Source organism: Dromiciops gliroides, chromosome 3, assembly GCF_019393635.1.
Source record: "Dromiciops gliroides isolate mDroGli1 chromosome 3, mDroGli1.pri, whole genome shotgun sequence".
Lineage (NCBI taxonomy): Eukaryota > Metazoa > Chordata > Mammalia > Microbiotheria > Microbiotheriidae > Dromiciops > Dromiciops gliroides.
Window position 1 is genome coordinate 557494371 of NC_057863.1, and position 26116 is coordinate 557520486.

The 26116-nt window shown below is 38.9% G+C and overlaps 1 protein-coding gene across 1 annotated transcript in view; it reads left to right on the forward strand.

Annotated features, from left to right (window-relative positions):
* The window catches only part of ANKRD42 (ankyrin repeat domain 42), a 100620-nt gene extending 74504 nt beyond the window's left edge, over positions 1-26116 (forward strand). Inside the window, exons 9-13 of the mRNA XM_043997131.1 lie at positions 82-257; positions 6660-6786; positions 15031-15172; positions 25766-25848; positions 25939-26116. Coding sequence (XP_043853066.1) covers positions 82-257; positions 6660-6786; positions 15031-15172; positions 25766-25848; positions 25939-25951 — 541 coding nt within the window. The 3' untranslated portion in view covers positions 25952-26116. The remainder of the gene's footprint in view (positions 1-81; positions 258-6659; positions 6787-15030; positions 15173-25765; positions 25849-25938) is intronic.

Below are 26116 nucleotides of genomic sequence, written 5' to 3' on the forward strand. Positions count from 1 at the left end.
ATTTTGTTTAGTTACTTAACAGTTCTTACTGTGATGAGGAGGATCTTGAATCACACCAGCTTGTGATTTTTTTGTCTCCAGGTTTGCTCATTTGTCAGCAGTGTCACTTTTAGCAGGACTGCAGAAATATGAAGTTGAAGAAAATGATGAAATAAACGACCAAGATGTGAAGTTTTTTGAAAGACATGGCGTTGAAGGAAGCACTGATGCAAAAGATGAGTTATCTCAGAGTGAAGCTGAAAAAACAGATGCACGAAGTGAGCCTGCTTTCTTTATCTCAGTGTAACTTTTATCTTCATCAGTGTTATTGACCTTGAAGAAATACCATAACCAGGTCCTTATTTTTTCTCTTATGTAACTGCTTTCTGCAAAGACTTGGATTATAAGGAAAATCACAGTTCAACCAAATAAAGTATTTTGTACCAGTTGGGTACAATGTACTGTGTTTGATGTTCTAGGAGTAACAAAAAGATGAATAAGGCAGAGGGACCATCATTTGAAAAGCTTGGAGTTTTTGAGGGGAAAGACATAAACATTCATTCATCCTTCTTTTCATTCAACAAATTATATGAGAAGGAATTATGCTCTCAAATCTTTTCTCCTAAAAGACTTTAGAAAGCCTAAATTAATGGTTCCATATTTGAATAACAATGGAAGAGTTGTTGCACAGTAATTGTCAAATGAATTGTTCAAAAAGTTGAGAGGAAGGAAAAATCACTTGAGTCTGTGTGGCTTCAGTTGGGCTTCACAGAGACAGTGCCAGACCCAGATTTTAGCCAGACCCAGGAGACTGGAAGGATTTGGATAGATGGGGGTGGCGGTGGGGAAGAGTACATTTCACAAGATATGTCATTGGTTTATTTTCTCAAATATTTGAGAGTCCTCTATGTCACACATTTAAGATCATGTCACAGTGATTTAGAGCTGTAAGAAACTTTAGACAACACCTGGCCCAACCCCCCTCCTTTAAGAATGAGGAAATGAAGGCCTGGAGAGAGGAGTGATTGCCCAGAATCACACAGGTTCTAAGTAACAAGGCCAGAATTTGAACCCTGATTCTCTCATTTCAAATCCAGAATTCATTTTGAGAGAGTTGTGGGGGCACATTAGGGATAAAATTATCTAAATTTTAAGGACCTCTTTCTACATACCTGTTTTTGTTCCATTGTAAAGTAGTATTTGAAGTTATAAAAATTATACTTTATTAATTCTTAATTTAAAACCTTTTTACTGATTAAAGTAATTTTAGTCTTCTGCTATTTGATTCACAAAATAAAAAACTTAATGATATCTCCAAATCATTCTTTATTTGTATATTTTTAATTTTTGTTTTTATTCATTTCATGACTTTTCCATTGTTTAAAAAAAAGCATGTTGGGGCAGCTAGATGGTGCAGTGGATAAAGCACTAGCCTTGGATTCAGGAGGACATGAGTTCAAATCCAGCCTCAGACACTTGACACTTTACTAGCTGTGTGACCCTGAGCAAGTTACTTAACTCTCATTGCCCCGCCCTCCCCCCCAAAAGCATGTTAGATATTTTAATTTTTTGTAATGAACTAAAAAACAAAATTAATCTTGTTTAAAAACGAGTATTCAAAATTATTATTTATAATACCGACAATATTTTTTTCAGAAAGAATATTTGTATTAAAAATTGTCAGGATAGTTAGAGAAAGTTGCCTACAAACTTTGGGTTTGGGTTATGTTGCTGTAAATCTGTTGCCCTAAACCCATCAGGAGAACTTTTTTCCTCAGTACTATCACCAGACCAATTTTTACAATCTCCATGAAATATTTTCTTTTTTGTTCGACTGGCAAGTTTTAATTCTTTTTTTTTTTTTTAAGTGAGGCAATTGGGGTTAAGTGACTTGCCCAGGGTCACACAGCTAGTTAAGTGTTAAGTGTCTGAGGCCAGATTTGAACTCAGGTACTCCTGACTCCAGGGCCGGTGCTCTATCTACTGCGCCACCTAGCTGTCCTGGCAAGTTTTAATTCTTAAGGCAAACACCTGTCAAATTGTTTGTTGTCCTTGAGTGATGGTGGTGGAGGTAATAATGGGGCTGATAAGGCAGCAAAATAAGTCAGTTCACTGGGTTCCAGTGAAAGAACCCTCCTGGAGAAAGAAAGCAGCATCCAAATCACAGTTTGCCAAAGTAAACAGGTCAAGCCAGAGTTCTTAGGGTAACAAATCCAGAGGCTAGGCTGGAATGTTCAGAGTACTTGATGAGAGTTGGGGAAGTCCCATAGATTCACAGCGAACATTGATAGCCAAGGGATCGATAGGTATTGATGAGATAATACTTTATTTCACACAGTTTATTTGCTCAAGGCAACTGATAAATTATGGTGGTGATGTGTCATCTATGGTCCCTCTTTAGCACGAGCATATTATGTGATAATAATACTGACAGCCCACATTTATATAATACCTAAGGTTCACAGCAACCACAGAATGTAGTGATAGGGTTTTTTGTTTTGTTCTGTTTTTTGGTCTGGACCCGCATGTGATTCTTGATATAGAGAGGTCACAGTGAGAACACTCCCTCTTCCAAAGCATATCTGCAGCCTTTAAGACCTTATAGGGACACATTTGGCCTTTGAGCTGTCATTAGCTGACTCCAGTACTACCCCAGGCTGCCTCTCAAGTAAATATAAAACAGACACAGATGGGGTACAAAGTAAAGGTGTGTGGGGTCTGTGGGGGGTGCCTGAGGGAGTGTGGGTGGCAGAGGTGGTAACTGCAAGGAGCAGCACAGGCCTCTTGTATGAAGTAGCATTTGAGCGGTTTTGTAGGAAATCAGGGATTCTCTGAGGCATGTGAGATTTAAAATTGGATATTAGATCATAAATCTCCCCTACTTAACCTTTCCCTTAATTTATCTCCCAAACTAGTAAATGGAAGCAGCTTTTGGTTTTCTAGATAGACCTTTTTATTTATAGTTATGATAGTCACAAGGTGATGTTGATTAGAAGGATAGGAAAGTAGAAACACAATACAAATCGTCTTAAGTCTAAGCTTAGTCTATATTCCTTATAAAAACTCACCAAACCGAAAAAAGGCCACCTTTGGAGAGAGAGTCTGTGCCGCGCCGTCAGGAGTCCCGCCAAGCAGGCAAAAGGCTCCTCTCCTTCTCTCCACCCCGGAAGTCCCAAAAAACCCGGCAGGCAGTCTGACATGCGCAGCAGGCGCACTGTACCTGGCAGGCAGTCTGACATGCGCAGCAGGCGGACTGTACCCGGCAGGCAGTCTGACATGCGCAGCAGGCAGACTGTTCATCTCCTCCCCAAAAGGGTGGTCCTTGAAAAACTGGCGTCTTTCAGTTATCCTAACCGACTGTTAAAAACTTTCATATTTTACCACAGGCATCAACCTTGGATTCTTCAGTATGATGGTAGTCTAGTTTACCTAGGAGGCATCCCAGGATAGAACTCTGGAATACATCCACGTAGAAGGACGGGGCTTGGATGATGATTTTGTAGAGGTGACTGAGAAGGATAAATCAGTCAGATAGAGAGAGAATCACAATAGAGCGGTGTCACCAAGAAGGAGAGAATAAATGTTGCAAGGAGGTCAATAATAATAATAATAATAATAATAATAATAACTCACCGCTATATAATATTTTAAAGGCTTTTTTCAGAACAATTTTCCCCCTTACTATTATGTGGGTATTGGGGCAGCTAGGTGGTGCAGTGGATAGAGCACTGGCCCTGAAGTTGGGAAGACCTAAGTTCATATCTCCTCAGACACTTACAAGCTGTGTGACCCTGGGCAAGTCACTTAACTCTAATTAAACATCTGGGTCCATCTCTGATCATCCTGATGTATATCCTGCCATTGGACCCAGATGGCTCTGGAGCAGAGAGTGAGGTTGGTTATTTTGCACAGCCCTGCCTCATTTAAAGCTAATTCATTGCAAGTCATAACATCACCCCAATGACATGGTCCTCTTTGAGAAAGAACAAACAACAACAACAACAATGTGGGTATTATTTCCATAAACATTTATTGCATACCTACTGTTTGCAGAGTACTGTGGTAGGAAAGACTTTTATAAAAAAATTTTAGATAAGACACGATCCCTTCTATTGTAGATTTACAGTCTAGGAGCAGGGTAAGACATGCAAGATGCTTCAGACACTTCTGTGGATTTGTGCTTTTGTTGATGCGGCTGCCCCTTACAGTGGCACAAGGACAAGTGTCCAAGATATATGTATTGATGGACTGACTCATTCTGTTTTTCTAACTGCCTGTTATTGTCTGGGCCATACACATACTTCATCTGTTTGTTTTTTTCCTGTGTGGATTAAGTATGCCAATCTCTTTTGGATGTCTAGAAGGCTCTGTAGTACATTGGAACTACATGTAATTATGATGATGTCTGCATAGAAATTTTTCCCTCTTCTATTTGGGCTCTGTACAAGGGCATCCTCCAAAACAGTGGTGAGCATATCTATCTCTATATCTGTCTGTCTAGCTGTAGGAAATATAAAGAGCCTATAATAAAGCTGCCACTTTGTTGTAAAAAATCAGTTGCTTTTTGTGGTGAGCAAATGAGAGAGAGACAGAGAGAGAGAGAGAGAGACAGAGACAGAGACAGAGACAGAGACAGAGACAGAGAGACAGAGGAAGACAGAGATCTCATTTTCTTTTTATCTTTCAGTCAGTTACATTAATGTAAAGATGTGGTCTGCTATCGAAAGTTGCCTAGGAAAGCCTACCTGTTCCCTTCTGATGTTTTCATCAAGAATACTCCTTTACAAAGATCACTTTCATAAGTATTCTTGGAAGTTAGAAAGGAGGCCCATAGGCTAGTTTTGGCTTCTTGATCACCTTTTTTTGTGGTAATAATAATAATGTCCTTTAAAAAATTTTTCTCTTCTCTTCCACCATTGAGATATCTTGAAAATTGAGCCTTGAGTACCTCCAAAATAGATTTGTCATTGATGATTAGACTAGATTTCTTTTGAAACACTGACACATCTATTCCAAATTCCATGTTTTCTTCTTCCCAGTTTCATTTATAAATGTCCTCGGAATGATCTGATTTAGTTTGATTTCATTCAAACCTTATGTAGGCTTGTTTTCTTTTTCCTTGTTTTCCACTATTTTCTGAGGTTATCTGCTTAGTATTTTACCAGTGAGTTTGTTGTCCCTAACAGCAGTATCTCTCTGCTTCGCAAAAAGATCATTATCTGTGGGCTGAGGAATTTCTTAGGTTTTTCTGGCTTCTTTGTTTTGATATCTTTTACACAATTTAAAACTTTGAAAAATGGTTAAAATCCTTACTTCATACATTTCTCCTATTTCAGAGTCAAAATCTTATTTAAATAGGTGAGACCAAAGCTGTTTTAATTACGTACAGTACCTTCACATCTTTATCCTTTCTTTTAATTTGGTGTTAATTTTGAAATTTGTTCTAATTAGTTGATGGTTGACTTCTTACAAGCTGATTTTTCAATGTCCTTTCCTGGACTCACTTTTGCATTGAAGTTATTACTTATCTTCTCTTCCAGATGCTCCCCTATGCAGTTATTGCATATATGTCTATGTGTAGACTTGCTTTGGAGAATTTTGTCAATAGATGTTGATGCATGGGATTCAGTTATTTTTATTTTTTCTTATTCTCATCATGAGCACAGAGAGGCAGGGTGACTAAATATTCCATAAAATCATGTATCTTGGTGTCTTTAAGCACTTTAATTAACTTTAACTAACATTCTGCAAGACCTTTAATTTACTTCTCCAAGGTGACAAATAAGACATCCTTCCACTTAGTCGCAAGGCCCTTGTTTTCTGGCTTGACTTATAGATAGTGAGGATGTCAGGATAGTAATATATGTGACATAGATCCTCCAACAGTATATCATCAGTTTGCTGTTGGACACAGAGCTCACATTTAGAGGACCAGCATTTAATGTTTACAGATGATCTAAAAACTGATTGTTAGCACTTTTTTCACATCTTTTTGCCGCTGTTGGTGGAAATGGAAGGGTGGCCACATGGGACTGAAGGTCATTTTGTATCTGTTTCATGGGTTACCATGATGAAAAAAAATATAGCTTAATGGCAAACTTTGCTGCTATGCACTTAGCATGCTAGAACCTATCAGAGCTTATGGCATATTGGTATAGCTTTTGAAAACCCAGGAACACCTCCATGCCATGTTGAGAGATCAGAATGGAACATCTGGAGTAGGTACATACATAGATTATGGTAGTACCCTGATATATATGAGCATTGGAGATGTGAAAAGCATAATGCTATTTGAGAGAGCAGTTCTTTTCTGACTGGGCACTGAGAAGCACAAAGAAGGTGATAATGTGCATGGATTTTTGTAATGTGCATGGATTTTTGTTTGTCATAACACCAGATAGCCTTTTCTGCTTTCTCTTTCACTACACCAAGAACACTTAAATTCATAGTATATGTTAATGATACTAACACAATAACTAATCACCCAACCCCTCAGAATTCCGGATCTAAAAATTCTCATTACCACTTGGCCTTAACCTTCTGGCTGCATTTAGTCCCTCTGCTGTGCACAGATCCCCATTTGTTATAAAGGAGAGGTGCAAAGCAGGGGAAATAGCATCCTAAGGAAGAGCATGTAGACCTCACCTAATCACGAATACAACATCACATTTGTTTTGCAGTAAGAGCTTATGAGAAGGTTGTAGAATTGAGGCATCTTCTAGAAATTGCTGAAAGTAACTACAAACAGCTGGGAGGGATATCAGAAGGAGACATAAAACAGAAGAAAGAAGATCAAGAGTCTGAAAGGTAAGTTCCCCAGGGATGAATCATTTGAAAAGTTTTTGGATACTTTCCCCAAATACTAGCTGAGGACTTGTTGACCAGCAATTTTTCCCTGTACTTACTAAAATGGCATTAGATTTTTATCTTTTCAATTTCCTCACACTTCTGATAAAGGATTAGAACCTGATATTCTTCAAGAACTCATCTAACTAAATTATAATATAGGAGGGCCTTACTATTTAGGTGATGAGGATGTAAAGAACCCTTGCATCCTGATGATGGTGCCTACCTTATAACCAGAGATCTATCCCAATCTCCTCCCCCTCTCCCTCACCAAGAAGGGTACAGGGATGATGCTAGCACTGGTTTATCTTTACCTTTCCACATCCCTATCAGCATGGTCCACATTTCTCATTGTTCTGCCCTTATCTGGTTATTTGCCTTGTGGCTCACTGCTTATCCTTCCTCCCCCAATAATTTATGATGTAAGGGTGTTTTACTTAAACTATTGGGTGGACTAGTGCTTTTAGCTTAATTATTGGGGGCTAGGCTGGGTTTTCTAAAATATTGCTACTTATAAATTAATGGCCATGGCACCCGTTTAGGCAGTAAGCATTTATTATTAAAGTATATTAAATACTAGTAAAGAATTGACCATACGGCATTTAACATAAGCAGAACACCCTCCCCCGCCATCAACATTTTGTCTCTACATTACCTATACTGGCCTAAGAGTTCACTCACCAACAGAACAGTATTCCGAACCTAGAGTGCAAGCCAAGAATGGTGCTGGCCTCCTGGTCTGAGACTTTTTCCTCTTTTGATGGTGGTGGCTCTTACACACTAATCAAAGCTAATTGATTAGCATCATTCAGTTCCATTGGTTGATGTTATTTGAGGGTGGTTCATATTAAAATGAGGTGTACCATGTTGATATCAGGGTCTAATGGGAGACCTCATGAAGGGCAAAGAAGAATTCAGATAGGTGTGGCTTAATCCCCTCAGTTCACTGACCTTGGACTCACCCTGAACAGAATTAGGCCCTGAATTTAGCTAAAGTTTCCCGGACTGAACCTTCCAAAGTGGAGGGGGGGGAGGGAGGTAGTGGTGGTGGTAGGGGGTTTGGAAGGCTATAACTGGGTCCCCCCAAGAAATCCATTATTAATAATTATTTTCTCACAAGGGAGTTTCATGCCTTGTTCAGGTAGGTGACCTTTTCTATCCTGGAAGTTCTAATATCATGATTGTGATAGTTGCTGCTAGAGCATGAGAGGAATTAGCTTGCAAGAGTAGCAAGAGAAAGGCGTTACCATGCTTAGCAACTTCCAGTCTCCTGTGGGAGAATGTGGTCTCTTTTAATACAACAAACGTTGGTAAACCAAGCTCCCTACCCCACTTTGTTTTTTCTAAATCTTTTCACCCCTTAGTGTTACCCATCTCTTCCCTAGTCTTCTAATATCCTTCCAGTTCTTTCTGATGTCAAATAAGTTTTCAAAAAGGGAGCTGACAAACTTACTCATAAAAAAACTGAAATTACTGATAAGGATTAACTTGTTCATTATAAGGAGTATTTGCATTTTAAAACAAGACAAGGTCTAAAGACAAAGGTGTAGGCTACTTCATTAATTGTGAAGATTCAGATCCTAAGAAGCTAGTAGAAGAAATATTTGGAGGTGGAAAGCAGGGCTGCAGGGTCTTGCAGACTATTTAGAGGTCACTTCTTGGAGGGACTTTTTCTGCCTGCTTATAAGCTCTGACCCTAGTTCAAGAATATGGGTTTTAGAGAAGTCTCTTTCTATTTAGAAAATGTACAGTATAGTTGTTGATAAAAACCAGTATTTCCAATATGAACCTCCCCCCCACCCAATACCAAACAGGAAGCTTTGTATTTCACATGGGAGCAGTACTTTCCTAGGTGATGTACATAGATTTCAGTTTCCCTTGATTTTTTTTTTTTTTTGTGGGGCAATTGGGGTTAAGTGCCTTGCCCAGGGTCACACAGCTAGTAAGTGGCAAGTGTCTGAGACTGGATTTGAACTTGGGTCCTCCTGAATCCAGGGCCTGTGCTTTATCCACTGCACCACCTAGCTGCCCCTTGATTTTTTAAAAAGCATAAATCAAACCTTTATTTTTAGATTCATTAAGTTTTTGATACACCTTAATGGAATAATATTAATATCCTACATTTATATATCACTTTAAGGTTTACAATATACTTTCTTCACAACAACGCTATGAGGTATCATACAAGTATTATCTCCATTTCCTATAGGAATAATAAGTGAAGCTACCCAGTGATGGAACTATGATTTTGATTCTAAGAACAATGTTGTGCTATCCTGCCTTTGACTATAATGTTACTGAAAAAGTGATAGTGATGCTGATACAAAAGATTTTCTTTAAAAAAAAATATATCCCCAATTACATATTTAAAATTTTTAAACATTTTTTTTAAAGTTTTGATTTCCAAATTCTATCCTTGCCTCCCCCCCACAACAGTAAGCAATCAGATATAGGTTATACAAGTGCAATCATGTAAAACATTTCCATATTAGTAACTTCGTACAGGAAGATTCAAATAAAAGAAAGAGAATGAAAGAAAGTAAAAAATAGCGTGCTTCGGTCTGTGTTCAATCAATATCACTTCTTTCTCTGGAGGATAGCATGCTTCATCATTAGTCTTTTTGGGATTGTCTTGGATCATTGTATGCCTGAGAATAGCAAAGTAATTCACAGTTCTTCATTGAACAGTATTGCTGTTACTGTGTACAATGGTCTCCTGGTTCTGTTTACTTCACTTTGTATCAATTAATTTAAGTCTTTCCAGGTTTTTCTGATCTCATTCTGTTTGTCATTTCTTATAGCACAATAATATTCCATTAGAATTATATACCACAGCTTGTTTAGCCATTCCCCAATTAATTGGCATCCATTTGATTTCCAATTCTTAGACACATCAGAAAGAGCTGCTGTAAATATTTTTGTACAAATAGGTCCTTTTTCCTATTTTTGGATGTCTTTGGAATATAGACCTAGCATTGATATTGCTGAATCAGAGGATATGTATAGTTTTATAGTCCTTTGGACATAGTTCCATATTGCTCTCCAGAATGCTTGGAGCAGTTCATAACTTCACCCATAGTATATTAATGTCCCAGTTTTCTTACATCCTCTCCAATATCAGTAATTTTCTTTTTTTTGTCATATTAACCAATCTGATAGGTGTGAGGTGGTACCTCAGAGTTGTTTTAATTTTAATTTCTCTGAATCATTAGTGATTTAGAATATGATGCAAATAATTTTCCGGGAGTCATTTTTTTTGTTTTTATTTTATTTTATTTTTTATATTTGGTGAGGCAGTTGGGGTTAAGTGACTTGCTCAGGGTCACACAGCTAGTAAGTGTTAAGTGTCTGAGGCCAGATTTGAACTCAGGTCCTCCTGACTCCAGGGCTGGTGCTCTATCCACTTTGCCACCTAGCTGCCCTTAAGGAGTTATTTTTTGGCCATGAAGAGTGTCAATCTTTTTTTTTTTTTAAAGGCTGCTTTGTTTTATATCAATAACGAGTGCTTTTGAAAAGCTTTGGGTTCTCTCTTGAATTTATTGTTCGCATTTTTTCCTTACAGTAATGACAAACATTCAGTCATTAGGGGCAAGATTCATGACCTTACATTCAGTTGTACAAAAACAAGTATTTGAAGGTCTAAATGCAACTCCTGATTCTGATTCTAATATTTCAGCAACTATTAAGTGTCCACTATGGCACCAGGGATACAAATACAAAAGTGAAACCATCCCTGCCTTCAAGCAGCTTACATTTTTGGAAGTGTGGAAGAAGGGGAAACAGGTACATAGAAAAGTAAATAGGTGGCTATTTGAAGAGGAAAAGAACACTAAAAATCTGGAGGGATTAAGAAAGGCTTTGAGAGGGAAGTGATACCTAAGGTATCTAGAGATTTTTAAAGGTCTCTAGGTAAGAAGAGATTGAATTCTAGACATAGGTTTCAACCTATTCATAGGAACAGAAGTGGGAGATGGAATATGGAGTTTGGAGAAGACTCAATTTGGTTGGAATGTGAGGAGTGTGAATAGAAGCAGAGTGTAATAATTCTGGAAAATCAGAGGGCTTTAAAAGCTAGGCAGAAAAAAAATAAAATAAAGAAAACAGGGGGCAGCTAGGTGGAGCAGTGGATAAAGCACCAGCCCTGGATTCAGGAGGACCTGAGTTCAAATCCGGCCTCAGACACTTGACACTTACTAGCTGTGTGACTCTGAGCAAGTCACTTAACCCTCATTGCCCCAACCAAAAAAAAAAAAAAGCTAGGCAGAGGAGTTTGTATTTTATCCTAGAAGAAATGGAGAAGAAAGTGAAGATTTTTTGAGTAAGGGAGTGAAATGAATGAATGCATGGATGAATAAATGAATGAGGCATTTTATTAGGTGCAAATATATATGTGCAAAGCACTGGAGATACAAATAGAAAAGTAAGATAATCTCTCTTCTCAAAGAGCTTATGTTCTAATTGGGGAGACAACACATTTGGAAGGTTTCATATTTAAAGGGGGTGGAAAAGCCCTGTAGGGTGCAGTGACAAAGCAGATATTAATGCTTATTCTTTTATATAATTTCTGTGGATAGAAATATCAGTTTCTGATATGGAATCATTTGACAGTGCCAGGGAATTTGGGTAGCAAGAACTTCCTTTCTTTGTCTTTAGTAACAACAGCTGGAGTACCTGCAAGAGCAAGGGCCAGGCTGCATCTCCATGGGGGCTCCTTCCCTGAATGATGGCTGAGGGGACTGGACTGCTAATTCTCAAGGATTTGGATTCAGGGTCCTACATTGTCTCTACTAGGGCCTGAGGGGATGTGGTGGTTTGACTTGCTTGACACATGCTGCCTTCTCTCTCTTCCTCAGGGTGCCCTGCTGCTTCAGGGAGGCTGGTGTGTGCTATACTTGCTTATATGACCAAACCTGTGCCTGAGGAAGATTATTTTGATGGCAAAGTGGATTAGAGAGTGGGGAAACTAGAGTCAAGGGAATCAATTAGTAAGATAGAGATAGTCTAGATAAGAGTTGATGAATGTGGCAGTGGGATTAAAAAGAATTAGATGTGAGATCGCATGTAGGTGGATGTGATAAACCTTGGTAACTGCTTAGATATGTAGGGAGTGAGGAGGATGGGTGTAGTCATTCACAGGTGAATCAAAAGTTACAAACCGGTGTGACCAGAAGGGTGTGATGCCCTCAATTGAAATAAAGGAAGTGTGGAGGAGAGATGTGTTTAAGGAAGACGGTATTAGGTTCTGGTCCTGACATGTTGAATTTGAATGCCCATGGAGTATTTAAGTGGACGTGTCTAGAGAGAAAGTGTGTAGAAGTGAAGAAGAGAACTCTTGAAAGAGGATTGCATAAGCACCAGGGCTTAGTGGCTGGGATATGGACAACCAGTAATGGAGACTAAGAAGGATTTCATTGGTTTAATGAACATGTGCAGACCTGCTCTGAAACTTATGTTTTTAGAAACCTGCCTGTGGCACTGAGAGCAGTGAGGCCCCCCTGTACTTAATTGATCAAGGAAATTTCATGGTCAGACTTGTGCTATAGATAGGACAGAAAAAAATACCAAGTAATATTTTGTGGGAGGCATCAAGAGATGTCACAATCAGAGTGGGCCTCATGTAGGAAGTGTTTTTTGAGGAAGTAAAGCATCTACTGCCATATATGTCAGATACTGTGCTAAGTGCTTTTCAAATATCTCATTTTATCCTTACAATAACCCTGGGAGGTAGGTACTACCTACCTATCTCCACTGGCATTACCTACGCCATTTTACAGTTTAAGGAAACTGAGATAGTGTTCTATCCACTGTGTCCCCTAGCTGCCTGAGTTATTTGAGCTGAGCTTTGAAGGGGACCGAGGTAAGGTGAGAGTGTACTGTAGGCATGAGGCAAAAAATTCAGAGAGGTGGAAGATGTGTAGGGACCAGTAAGAAGGCCAGTGTGACTGGACTGAACTGTTCATGAAAGATAGTAATATGCAGTGATAGTCAGCAGTCAACAAGCATTTATTAAGTACTTACCATGTGCCAGGGACTGTTCTGAGTGCTGGGAATACAAAGGAAGGAAAACACACAGCTCCTGTTCTCAAGGAACAGGCACACATTCTGATGGAGGAATAAACAAGCAAGAAACTGAGTTTACAAATTATTTTAATTATCCACGGAAGGTAATTTCAGAGGGAAAGCATTGGGGGAACGGGTAGGAGAGGAGAAGGCAGACAGATTGGGAACAACCTCCTGCAGATGATGAGTTTTGAGGGAAGCCAGGAGAAGACTGGAAGGGAGGTAGGTCAGAAGAGAAGCTAGAGGGAGGAAGGCATGCCCAGGAGCACAAGGTGCATGGCAGCATCAGGAGCTGAAGAGAGGTCAGGCAGAAGGAAGCCTAAAAAAAAAGCCAATGAGGTTATCAGTGAGTTGACAGTCTTGGAGAGAATAGTTTCAGTCACACATCAACATGGCCCAATGTGAGGTTCTATTTTCTTTTGTTCACATCCTTCTCCACCTTTTCTTCTTCCCTAGATGATGCTGACTATTGTCTCCTCCCATACTGTGTCCTCTCCAGGATTTCATGACCCTGTTCTCTTCCTTCCTGTCTAACTTCACCTTCTCTGGCTACTTTGCTGAGTCCTCATCTGTGTCTCAATTCCTGACTGGAGGCCTTCTCCAAGGTTCTGTCTTGGACTTTCTTCTTTGGTGACTTCACAGATATCACGAGTTTAATTATCATCTCCATGCAGATGACTCATATAACTACAGGTTCTTCCCAAACTCTTTTCTGAACTCCAGTCTCATGTCACCATTTAGAGCTTTCAGACTTGACATCCCATATACACCACAAACTCAGTATATTAAAAATAGAATTAATCATTTTGCCCTCCCCATCCCCCCCTCTTCCCAAGTTCTCTATTATTCTTGAGGGTATTGTGATTTTCCTGTTCACCCAGATTTGAAATTTCAATGTCACTCCTGACTTCATCCTTTCATCCTTTTTGTTTTGTGTGTGGGGGGGAAGGATTGTATCCCTACTGCCTAGAATAGTTCCTTGGACATAGCATGTCCTTAATAAATTCTTGTTGATGGATGGATTATTTGATTGAAGTAGTGGTTGAGAACATAGATTAAAAAGGAGGTGTGTTGTGAGAAAAAAAGTGGTAGGTCATATTGCCTTGATGATGCTCACAGCTAATGGCCAAACAAGAACCTTGTGAGTAAGGTAGTGGCAACCTAGGACAAGGAGAAGTACACCTTATTCCAACAACAGTGGAGTATGGGGGACTGACTTCCCTTTGTGAGGTAGGGCAAGAAAAAAAGATTTAGACAGTTATAAGAATACTTTTTAAAAAAATCAGTCAAATATGGTGAAGCTGGCAATGTGCTTATTAGCCCCAGAGATATGGCATTCTGACAAAAGAACAGTAACAGTCTCCCATTGTACCCCTGAGTGATAGCTAACACACTCAGCCATAAAGACAGGATCCAAAAAGAGCTTGACAGGCTGAAGTACTGGACTCAATCCAATTCAAGATTTTGTCTCTTTTCTGAGATCCAGTCACCTGTTGGACATGTCTAACTTGGATTCATAGAGGTATCCCAGACTCAGCATTTCCAAAACAGAACTCATTAACTTTACCTAAAAATTACCCATCTTTAAAACCTCCTTATTTTTGTAAGGGGCTCCAACCATCCATCCATCTAGTCACTCAGGTTAACAATTTCAGAGTCATTTTACTCATCACTCTCCCTCATCTTACTATTCAGTAAATTGCCAAACTTGTTGATTTTGCCTTCAAGCTATTTCTCATGTCTGTTCTCTTTTCTCTACTAAGTTGACCATTATCCTAGTTCAGGCCCTTATCACCTGCCACCTGGACTATGACATACCTCCCATTCGTTTCCGTGTTTCGCCTCAGAAGCTACTTAGTCCAATCCTTTCATTTTACAGCTGAGGGGACTGAAGCCCAGGGACATTATAAGTGATCTTTCCAGATGGTAATGAGGATTTGAATTCATACCCTCTGCCAAGGGGGTGTATGATACAAAAAAGATGAAATTTGCCTTAAAGAGAATGTTAACAGTACCGGGGGAGAGAAGTTGGCAACCTTTGCCCTGCCTTACATGCTGCTTCCTCAAAAGGTCCCTGTCTTTCTCACACAAGTACAGTTGTGTCTTGACTGTAGAAATAAAATTTTTTGTTTTTATTTTGGACAGGATGATCAAAGAGTTGCAAGTCCAACTGGAAGGTGAACGACTGCGTAGAGAGAAACTAGAGTGTCAGCTGGATGAATTCCGAGCAGAGGCCAGTCATCACCGAACCCCCATGGATCAAATTCGCCTCACAAACATTTCCATGGTGAGCTTATGTTGTACTCATTTATATTTCCCATACCACAGCAGATGAAAATAACTATTATGGCATGGTAATAAGGATTTATGGTTTGGTTTGTTGTTGGGTTGTTTTGGTGAAAATTTTTATATTCTCTTTTTTCCAATAAATAAAAACAATTTTTAATAATCTTTAAAAAATTTTTGAGTTCCAAATTCTTTCCTTCCCTCCCCTACCTCCTCCTTGAGAAGGCAAGCAATTTGATATAGATTATACATGTATAGTCATGAAAAACATATTTCCATGTTAGTCATGTTGTGAAAGAAAACATAGACCCCCCCAAAAAAAAACAAAGAAGAAATAAAAATAAAGTGAAAAAAGTATGCTTTGATCTGCATTTGATTTTTTCAACTCCATCAGTTCTTTCTCTGGAGGTAGATAGCATTTTTATCATGAATCTTTTAGAATTGTTTTGGGTCATTGTATTGCTGAGAATAACTAAGTCATTCACGGTTGATTATTGTATAATATTGCTGATACTATTTACAATGTTCTCCTGGTTCTTCTTACTTTACTTTGCATCAGTTTGTGTCTCTTAAATAGGTTTTAAATAGGTCTTAACCTAGGTCTCTTAAATAACACAAATATTTACTAAGGACTTCTTCTAGGGGGCAGCTAGGTGGCACAGTGGATAAAGCACTGGCCCTGGATTCAGGAGGACTTGAGTTCAAATCCAGCCTCAGACACTCGACACTTACTGGCTGTGTGACCCTGGGCAAGTCACTTAACCCTCATTGCCCCACCAAAAAAAGAAAAGGAAAGAAAAGAAAAGAAAAAGACTTCCTCTAGATAGCATCAGTTCATCTAAGCCCAGGTTTTTCTGAAAGCATCCTGTTTGTCATTTCTTAGAGTATTCATCATAATCATATACCACTACTTATTTAGCCATTCCCCACATGATGAGCATCTCTTCAATTTCTAATTCTTTGCGACCACAAAAAGCTGCTAAAATATTTTTGTACATATAGGTGCTTTTCCTTTTCTTTTTTTTAAATCAGGGGGCAGCTAGGTGGTGCAGTGGATTCAGGAGGACCTTAGTTCAAATCCAGCCTCAGACACTTGACACTTACTAGCTGTGTGACCCTGGGCAACTCACTTAATCCTCATTGTCCTGCCCCCCCAAAAAAGTCTCTTGGGGAAACAGATCTAGTAGTGGTATTGCTAGGTCAAAGAGTATGCACAGATTTATAGCCCTTTGTGCATAGTTCCAAATTGCTCTCCAGAATGGTTGGACCAGTTCACAACTCTACCAACAGTGCATTAGTGTCCCAATTTTTCCACATCCCCTCCAACATCTGTCATTTTCCTTTTCTGTTATATCAGCCAACCTGATAGGTGGTACCTTAGAGATGTTTTAATTTGCATTTCTCTAATCAGTTGATTTAGATAACTTTGATTTTTTCTTCTGAAAACTGTTCATATTCTTTGACCATCTATCATTTAGGGAATGAGTCATTCTTATAAATTTGACTCTGTTCTCTATATATTTGAAAAATGAAGTTTTTCAGAGACACTTGCTATAAAATTCCCCCCCCCCCAGTTTTCTGTTTTCCTTCTAATCTTGGCTGCATTGGTTTTGTATGTACAAAAACTTTCTAATTTAATATAATCAAAATTATCCATTTTTCATATTGTAATGCTCTTTATCTCTTGTTTGGATTCCCTCATCCATAGATCTGGCGGGTAAATTATTATGTGCTCCCTTAATTTGCTTATGGTATCACCATTTATGTCCCAACCATGCACCCATTTTGATCTTATCTCAGTGTATGGTATGAGATGTTGGTCTGTACCTAGCTTCTGCCAAACTGCTTTCCAGTTTTCCCATCAATTTTTGTCAAATAGTGAGTTCTTTCTCCCAAACCTTGGATGTTTGCATTTATCAAACACTAGATTACTATGATCATTTGCTACTGTGTATTGTGTACCTAACATATTCCACTGATCTACCACTGTATTTTTTAGCCAGTACCAGATTGTTTTTATGATTGCCACTTTGTACTGCTGCACTAGGCAGGTAGGTGGCTCAATGGAAAGAGTGCTGGGTCTGGAGATAGTATTTCTGAGTTCAAATCTGGCCTTACACACTTACTAGCTATGTGAACTTGGGTAAGTCATTTAACCCTATTTGCCTCAGTTTCCTCATCCATAAAATAGCTGGAGAAGGAAATGACAAACCACTCTTGTATTTTTGCCAAGTGTGGCATTTAAAATTATATGGGGTGCCTATCTATGTCTCAAATTTTAGGGGATTTAGCTGGTATTTCTAATTTATTGCTACTTATAAATTAGAGGCTATAGCACCAGTTTGGGGCATTAAGCATTTATTAGAGCATATTAAATATTAGTAAAGAGAGAACATGTGGCTCTGAAAGTTCAGAAGCCCTACATACCTAGGATAAGAGAGAGCAAGGTGTGGCTGCCTCCTCTGAGTCTCAGGCCAAGAGAGTGCTTGAGAGCATGTGTGAGTAGAAGCTTCCTGTGGGTCAGAGGAGAGGCGGCCCTTCCACACTGCTCAAAGCTAATTGGCTAGCATCATTTAAATCTATTTGTTTACTGGACTTGAGGGTGGTCCATGAGCAGTACGTGCTGATGTCAGAGTATAGAGCCTTATGAGGGGAAAAAGCCTTCAGGTAGGTGTGGTTTTTACTGAGGTAACTTCTGTTGTCTGTATTCACAGTCCAGAATCCAACTACATTTCTTTTGAAATTCTCCTGACTCTGGGCTGGCCTAAAGAAAGGTCTGGTCAGGCTTTCTGGGTATCATAGAACCCCATTATTTTCTCACACAAGAAAGTCCCACATGAGTCTTTGGACATCACTGAAATGACTGAAAACAACACTGCTAGGTCACTTTTCTTCACATGTTTTTTCATGGATGTCCTTGATATTCTTGACTTTTTGTTCTTCCAGATGAATCTTGTTATTTTTTCTAGCTCTATAAAATAATTTTTGGTAGTTTGATTAGTATGGCACTGAATAAGTATACTAACTTATGTAGAATTGTCATTTTTATTATATTGGCTTGGCCTACCCACAAGAAATTAATATTTCTCCAGTTATTTAGGTCTTACTTTATTTGTGTGAACTGTTTTGTAATTGTGTTCATATAGTTCTTTGGTTTGTCTTGGATAATAGACTCCCAAGTAATTTATATTGTCTACAGTGATTTTAAATGAAATTTCTCTATCTCTGCTGCTGGGCTTTGTTGGTAATATAATAGAAATGGTTAGAAGTTGGGAATGAGGGGCTAGCAACTTACCCCTTCCTTCTCTCCTGTGACAAAAAATGTTCTTTGTTTGAGTCCACCTGCAAGGTCAAAGATAGTGGCCCAGACTTATTTGGACAGAAAACCATACACCCTTGAAGGATGGTTTTGATATGGGGGAGAAACTGATAGGAGAAAGCACGTGGGTCCTTAGGATTCCTCTGTAAAGAATTTCACTCTCGCACAAGACCTAATTAGGAATAAAAAACAGGTTTATTGGGGTACAAGAGAAACCGGCTGGGAGGAAAGTTTTGCCTGAACAAAACGCTTTCCTCCCTGACTAGCTTTTAGAGTGCCATTTTATAGGGTTTAGATGGGGTGGGTAAGAGTCTCTTATTGGGTGAGGGGCTGGTGGTCTTCCCACGTTGCACTGGGGTAGGAGGAATCCCTCGTGAGCGATCTGGTGGTGGGTGTCAACTTTGTCCTGATGGGCAGTTCCAGGTGGTCTTCTCCTGGATTACCTCATCCAGGTGCTCAGGAGGACTGGAATGTAGGGTGGTGGTCCTGGAGCATGCTCAGTTCGATCTGGTACCGCTTATCTCCGTTGGGGGTGTGTGTGTGTATCCTTGATTGAGTTCAAGGAGAGGCCTACTTGATTTCAAGGGAAAACCCTTGAGGTTTCAAGGAAAAAGTTCCTTGAAACCCCCAGAGAACTGTTGAGGTAACCGGGGCCCATAATCCTCCCATGACAGTTTGGTAATATAAAAAGAATGGACCAGTCCCTGGCATCCATGAGCATCTGCCAAGAATAGCAGATTTCCTTGAGGCAAGAAGAGAACAGTGATAAGTAGGAGAACTGGATGTCTATACTTAACTCATTACAGACCAGCTGAATTTATGCACTAAGTTCAGAGACAAAGAATCATGATTTAGACTGTTACAGGACAAATTAATTGTAAATAGAGTCAATAACAATAATACAGAATATTAATCTTTAATCTCACCTTTGAAGCATTATTTTAAAATTGTTTGAAGGGGAATTTTGAGAGAGTTAACTGCTTTTACACCTCCATATTCAGGTTTTGTGTTAAAAGAGAATTTACTGTAAAGCACAACAAGGAGAATTTGAAAGGGGTATGGTTAATAGGGTTCAAGGTTCCTAAGATTTATTCCTAGTCTTATTCCCCAAATCACTCTGGGTTTCATTGAATTGCCAATAATAAGTCCCAAGCCTTGCCTGTTCATTGTTTAGGTTTTGATGGCTCAGAGTGAATGTAAATAGCAATTGTTTCTCTTCTAGCCAGAAACTCTGAGGATCTTCCCCTCCCAGACTGATTCCTTTTGGTTGGCAAACTAGGTCATCTTTTGTTCTTACATACCATTTAATCACTGAATGGGCATTGCCTCAGAAAAATTGATACCTGGGAAAGACCTTAGTTTAAAAAGGCCAAAGTTACCCATTGCATCTTGGCCCATCCCAGTTATCTTGACTTTTGTCTTGACTTTTTGTCTTTTGACTTTTTGTCTTTTGACTGAACTCTGATGACTCTGGAGGAGAGAGTGGGGCTAACAACTTTGAGCATCTCTGACTCACCTGAATCCAAGTCATTCGCAAGGCAACATCTTTGTGATGTCCTCTTTGAGAAAGAAGGATGAGTAATAACAATTTCTTACTGCAAAGTAATATTTTATTCATAATTAGTAATTATGATAATAATTTTTATCATAATCAATAATTTCTCATCCTTCTGGTCTCTTACCTAATCACTAGACTGAAACTGTTCTTTCCAGAATTACCAGTGATCCTTAAATTGCTAAATTGGATAGTCTCTTTTTTCATCATTAGCCTTTTTTTCCTCTTTGCTTCATTGGACACCATTGATTACTCACTCTCTCTTCCTGGATTCTTTTTTCTCTCTGGATTTCCATTATACTATTCTCTCCTGGTTCTCCTCCTACTTGTGTGACCCCTCCTTCTCAGTCTCCTTTGCTCACTCATCATCCTGATCACGACCCCTAACTGTAGGTCTTCCCCAAAGACCTAACCAGGGTCCTCTCCTCTTTTTTCACTATCTCACTCTCCATTTCATCAGGCCCCATAAATTAATTGTCTTTTCCATGCAGACAGCTCACAAGTCTATATATTTAACCTCAGTCTCTTCCATGGGCTTCTTGAGTCCCACATCACCAACTGTCTACTGCATATTTCAGACTAGATGTCCTGGAGATGTTTCAAGCTCTTTAGCATGTCCAAAACTGAACTCATTATCTTTCCCCACAAAATCTCCTTTCTTCCAAATTTTCTATTTGTTTTTAAATATACTACCTTTCTAACATTCTCTCAGGCTCATAACTTGGTGTTATCCTTGACTCTTCACTCCATCCCACTCCATGTACTCAGTCAGTTGCTAAACATTGCCATTTCTTTTTCCAAAACAACTCCTGAATCTGATGCCTTCTCTCTACTCACACAGCCAACCTTTTGGTTCAGACTCTCTTAACCTCTTACCTAAACTATTGCAATAGCCTCCTAATTGATCCCTCTCCCCTCCTTCAAATCTCTCCCAACTTCAAACTGTCCCTCACAGCTGAGTGATTTTCCTTAGGTTCAGATCTGATCATGTCATTCCTCTACTCAGTAAACCCACTGAGTTTTAAAGCACTTCACCATCCAGTCCCTTACCAGACTTACAGGCTAACCAAATTGGTCTTCTCTCTTAACACACTACATTCCTTTTGAGCATCTCTATGCCATGCACATTCCCTGTTCTTGGAATGCAGTTCCTCTCTACCTCAGCCTTATAGAATCCATTTTTTTTCTACAAGATGTAGCTCAAAACATCACCATCATTTTATATGCTAAAGACATCCAAAAAAGAAAAAAAGACCTATTTGTACAGTACCTCTTTTTGCAGTGGCTAAGAATTGGAAGTGCCCATCAATTGGGGAATGGCTAAACAAGCTGTGATATATGATTGTAATGGAATATTATTGTGCTATAAGAAGTGACAAGATCCCAAAGAGATCATAAAAAAGGGGAAAGGACCAACATGTGCAAAAATATTCATAGCAGCTCTCTTTGTGGTGGCAAAGAATTGGAAATTGAGGGGATGCCCATCAACGGGGGAATGTCTGAACAAGTTGTGGTATATGAATGTAATGGAATACTATTGTGCTGTAAGAAATGAGCAGGCAGATTTCAGAAAAACCTGGAAGACTTAAGTGGACTGATGCTGAGTGAAATGAGCAGAACCAAGAGAACATTGTACACAGTAACAGCAACATTGTGTGATGATCAACTGTGATAGACTTAGCTCTTCTCAGCAATACAATGATCTAAGACACTTCCAAAGGACTCACAATGGAAAATGCTCTCCACATCCAGAAAAAAAGCACTGCGGGGGGTGGCTAGATGGCACAGTGGATAAAGTGCTGGCCCTGGATTCAGGAGTACCTGAGTTCAAATCCGGCCTCAGACACTTGACACTTACTAGCTGTGTGACCCTGGGCAAGTCACTTAACCCCCATTGTCCCACAAAAAGAAAAAAGAAAAAAAAGCACTGTGGAATTTGAATTCAGATTGAACCATACTGTTTCTACTTTTTTTTTCCTTTTTTGAGGTTTTCCCCCTTTGTTTTAATGTGATTGTACATGTGTAGCCTATATCAGATTGTTTTCTATCTTGGGGAAGGGGTGGGAAGGGAGGGAGGGAGAAATATTTGTAACTCAAAATCTTATAAAAACAAATGTTGAATACTATCTTTACATATAACTGGAAAAAATACTATTTAGATTGAAAAAAAAGAAGTGACAAGCAAGATGATTACAGAAAAGCCTGGAAAGACTTATTTGAACTGATGTATAGTGAAGTGAGCAGAACCAAGAGAACATTGTATACAGAGACAGCAATATTGTTCAATGAAGAACTGTGGATGACTTAACTATTCTCAGCAATACAAGGATCCATGACAATCCCAAGGTACTAAGGATGAAGCATACTATCTACCTCCAAAAAAAGAACTGATATTGATGGAACACAAACTAAAGCAAGCTATTTTTCACTTTCATTCTTTCATTTTTTCTTTTACTTGAGTTTATAGAATATGGCAGTGTTTTATATAATTGCACATATATAACCAACTTATATCTGATTGTTTATCACCTCAGGAGGAAGAGAATTTGGAACACAAAGTTTTTTTTTTAATTGATGTCAAAATTTGTATTTTACATGTAATTTTGGAAAATAAAATTCTAAATAAATAAAAAATAATAAACGTTCTTTCCTGTGGGAGATGATCCCTTTCCCTCCTGGCATGTTCTCATTCCTTCTCTCTTCTCCTGACATGCTTCATTCTGATGAATGACTGTGGTGCACCTTTCCCTTTCCTCTTCTCATCTTTCTTGTGATGAGCTTTTTCCTTATGTGACATTTGCTGGGGTGGTTGGATGGCCAAGGAGTCACCTTCACCTCTGTCTTCCACAGAATCTGCCTTCCAGATTGTGATCTCCATGGGCTGATCTGTCAGCTTCCCCTCTTCAAGGAGATCCCACCTAGAATCCCCATCATCACAATTTGTAATGTGTTTTACCTTTGCCTTCCCTTCTCCTGCAGCATTTTATCTAACATTTTCACTTTCCAAGAATCCTTTTCATCACCCATTTGAGTTTAGACACACACTGCACCTACCAATACCAATACCACAGCAGCCCAGAGATTCAGGAGAAGCAGCAGAATGGAGTGCAGAAGAAGTGTGTCACTTTCAGTTTGGTGTGACCTGGTGATATCATATTCAAGCCTTTCATCTAAGGTTTTAAAAACTTTCTCTTACCTCATGTTTTTAACATTAAAATTGTCCATTTCAAAAAAAAATAAATAAATGTTCTTCCCCTAATATTTATTCTATTCTGACTTAATTCTGAGCAATGTAATTCTCAATCTTGCAATTTGAGAGTTGTAAGGGACATCAGTGGCTATCTAGTCTAATCCATACAAAAGGAATCCTGACTATAACAGAACCAGCACTTGGTCATTGTGTTTCTGTAGGAGGAATTCCAAGAAGAAGGAACCCATCACCTCTAAAGGCTACTTGTTCCGCTTTGAGACAGCTCTACTTGTTAGGAAGTTTTTTCTTGATGTCAAACCTGAGCTGGTCTTTTTTTCAACTTCCACTCACTGATGCTAGTTCTGTACAAACAGAACAAGTCTTATTCTTCCTTTAATTACTTCTGGAAAGTCCCAGAGTTACTTGGTACCTGGATTTTTCACAGCTGTCCTGGCCAAACACCCTAGGTGACTTCAACTATGAAAGTGGCTGTGGCAGGTGATTTGCTCCTCTCAAATTCTTCCCAAATCCATTAGTGGACCTTATTCTCTTTTCAAGAGGTTTCCCCCTCTATCTTCCCAACTTTCTCACTTAATCTGAACTCTGTTTCCTGGCTGCTTCCCTAATGCTTACAGACATACATGTCTTTGTTTACTCCATCCTCAAAAAACCCTCACTCAATCCACTCATATCCAATAATTATCCCATATCTCTCCTCTCTTTCACGACTAAACTCCTTGAGATGACTTCATAGTCGGTTCCTCCTCCATTTCCTTTCCTCTCACTATCTATTTAACTCTCTACACTCTGGCTTCTTAACTTCTTCATTCAATCAAAACTGTCCTATCCAAAGTTGCTAACAGTTTCTTAATTGTCAAATTTAACTGGCCTTTTCACAATCTTCATCATTCTTGATCTCTGCTGCCTTTGACATTGTTGATTCTTTTCTCCTTGATACTGTCTTCTCTCTAGATTTTTGTGACACTTCTCTCTCTTTCTCTCTCTCTCTCTCTCTCTCTCTCTCTCTCTCTCTCTCTCTCTCTCTCTCTCTCTCTCCCTCCCTCCCTCCCTCCCTCCCTCCCTCTCCTCTCTCCTGACTACTCTTCTACTCTTTTTTAATTTAATTTTTTTTGGGGGGTGAGGTAATTGGGGTTAAGTGACTTGTCCACGGTCACACAGCTAGTAAGTGTCAAATGTCTGAGACCGGATTTGAACTCAGGTCCTCCTGACTCCAGCACCAGTGCTCTATCCACTGTACCACCTAGCAGCCCCTACTCTTCTATTCTTCCTCAGTCTCCTTTGCTAGATTTTCATCCAACTCATGCCCACTAACCATGAGTGCCCCACAGAACTTTATCTTTGACTCTCTTCTCTTCTCCCTTTATCCTATTTCACATGTTGATTTCATTAACTGCCATAGATTCAGTTGCCATCTCTATGCTGATGGGTCTCAGATTTATATCTATATATATAGCCCTAACTTCTACTGACCTCCAGTCTCACAACTAAGAAAGCTTCAACTTCCTGTTAGATGTTTTGAACTGGATGCCCCATAAGTCATCTGAATCTCAATATGTTCAAAACAACTCACTATCTTTCCCCTCAGGTCCTCCCCCATTCAGAACTTCCCTATTACTATTCCCTAGTATACCACCATCCTTCCCAATCTCTTCTCGAAAAAGTTAAAAAAAAAAAAAGCAAAAAGTGGCTCGATGTCAGGAAAACTGTTCTGATTATTCAAGCTGTATAAAAATGAGATATGCTGCCTCATGAGGTGGTGAGGTTCCTCTTTTTAGATGTTTTCAAGAAAAGACTGAATGACCTCATTTTGGGGACGGGTTGGATTCAATGTCTGACTCAGTTTCCTTCCAATTCTCAACTTCTTTGAAGTTGCCTATGTTTGATGATAAGCTTCTTGAGGGCAGGGGCCATGTCTTTGTTGTATTTATATGTTTCACAATGTAGTAGGTACTTATTAAATGTTTTGTTGAATAGCTATTATATGCTATATATAATATAGGTATATATATATAGTATTATATATAGTTTAAGCACTATGTATTTTAATACATATATTAGTTTTTTATTTTGGTTTGCACAACAATTAAACATTTATTTAGAGGGAACTAGGTGGCACAGTGGAAAGAGTACTGTGCTTGGAGTCAGGAAGACCTGAGTTCAAATCCCACCTCAGATACGTAGTAGCTGTATGACCCTGGGTAAGTCACTTAACTTCTGTTTGCCTCATTCCCCTCATCTGTAAAATGGGGGTAATAATAACACCTACCTCTCAGGGTTCTTGTGGGGACCAAATGAGATAATAATTGAAAAGCACTTAGTATAGTACCTGGCACATAATAAGTGCTATATAAATGTTAGTTATTGTTGTTGTTAAATAAAGATCCTATAAATATGAAATGTTTCTTTTCCTTTTGGTACAGAAGAAATGTTTCCTTTGGTGGAAAAAGTGGGAGAGGGAAAATATGCTAAAATAGTAACTTTATTTGAAAATCTTTTTCCTTGTCCATAGGAGGATGACTCTTCTGACTCAAACAAAGATAAGAGAAAAGTGAAAAAAAAGATCACATCTTCTGGAGGGATATTTATGAGAAGGTCATAATCAGTGAGTGACACCACTTTCAAGGAAAAAACCTGTTTGATGTTCCCTTTCATGTTTATATTGACATATCTCCCATTTTTCAGTATTCCTCCCTAGGGTGAAGATCTGTGTTGTTACTTGATTGCAGAAAACAAAAATTTAAATGAACTATTGAAGAGAATTTAAAGTATTAGATTAGTATAGTGTCCTTCCTCCCCCCTCTCCTCCCTACTCCTGCACACTTTTCAAATCTCTTCTTAGGCAATGTCAAAGATTCAGAAA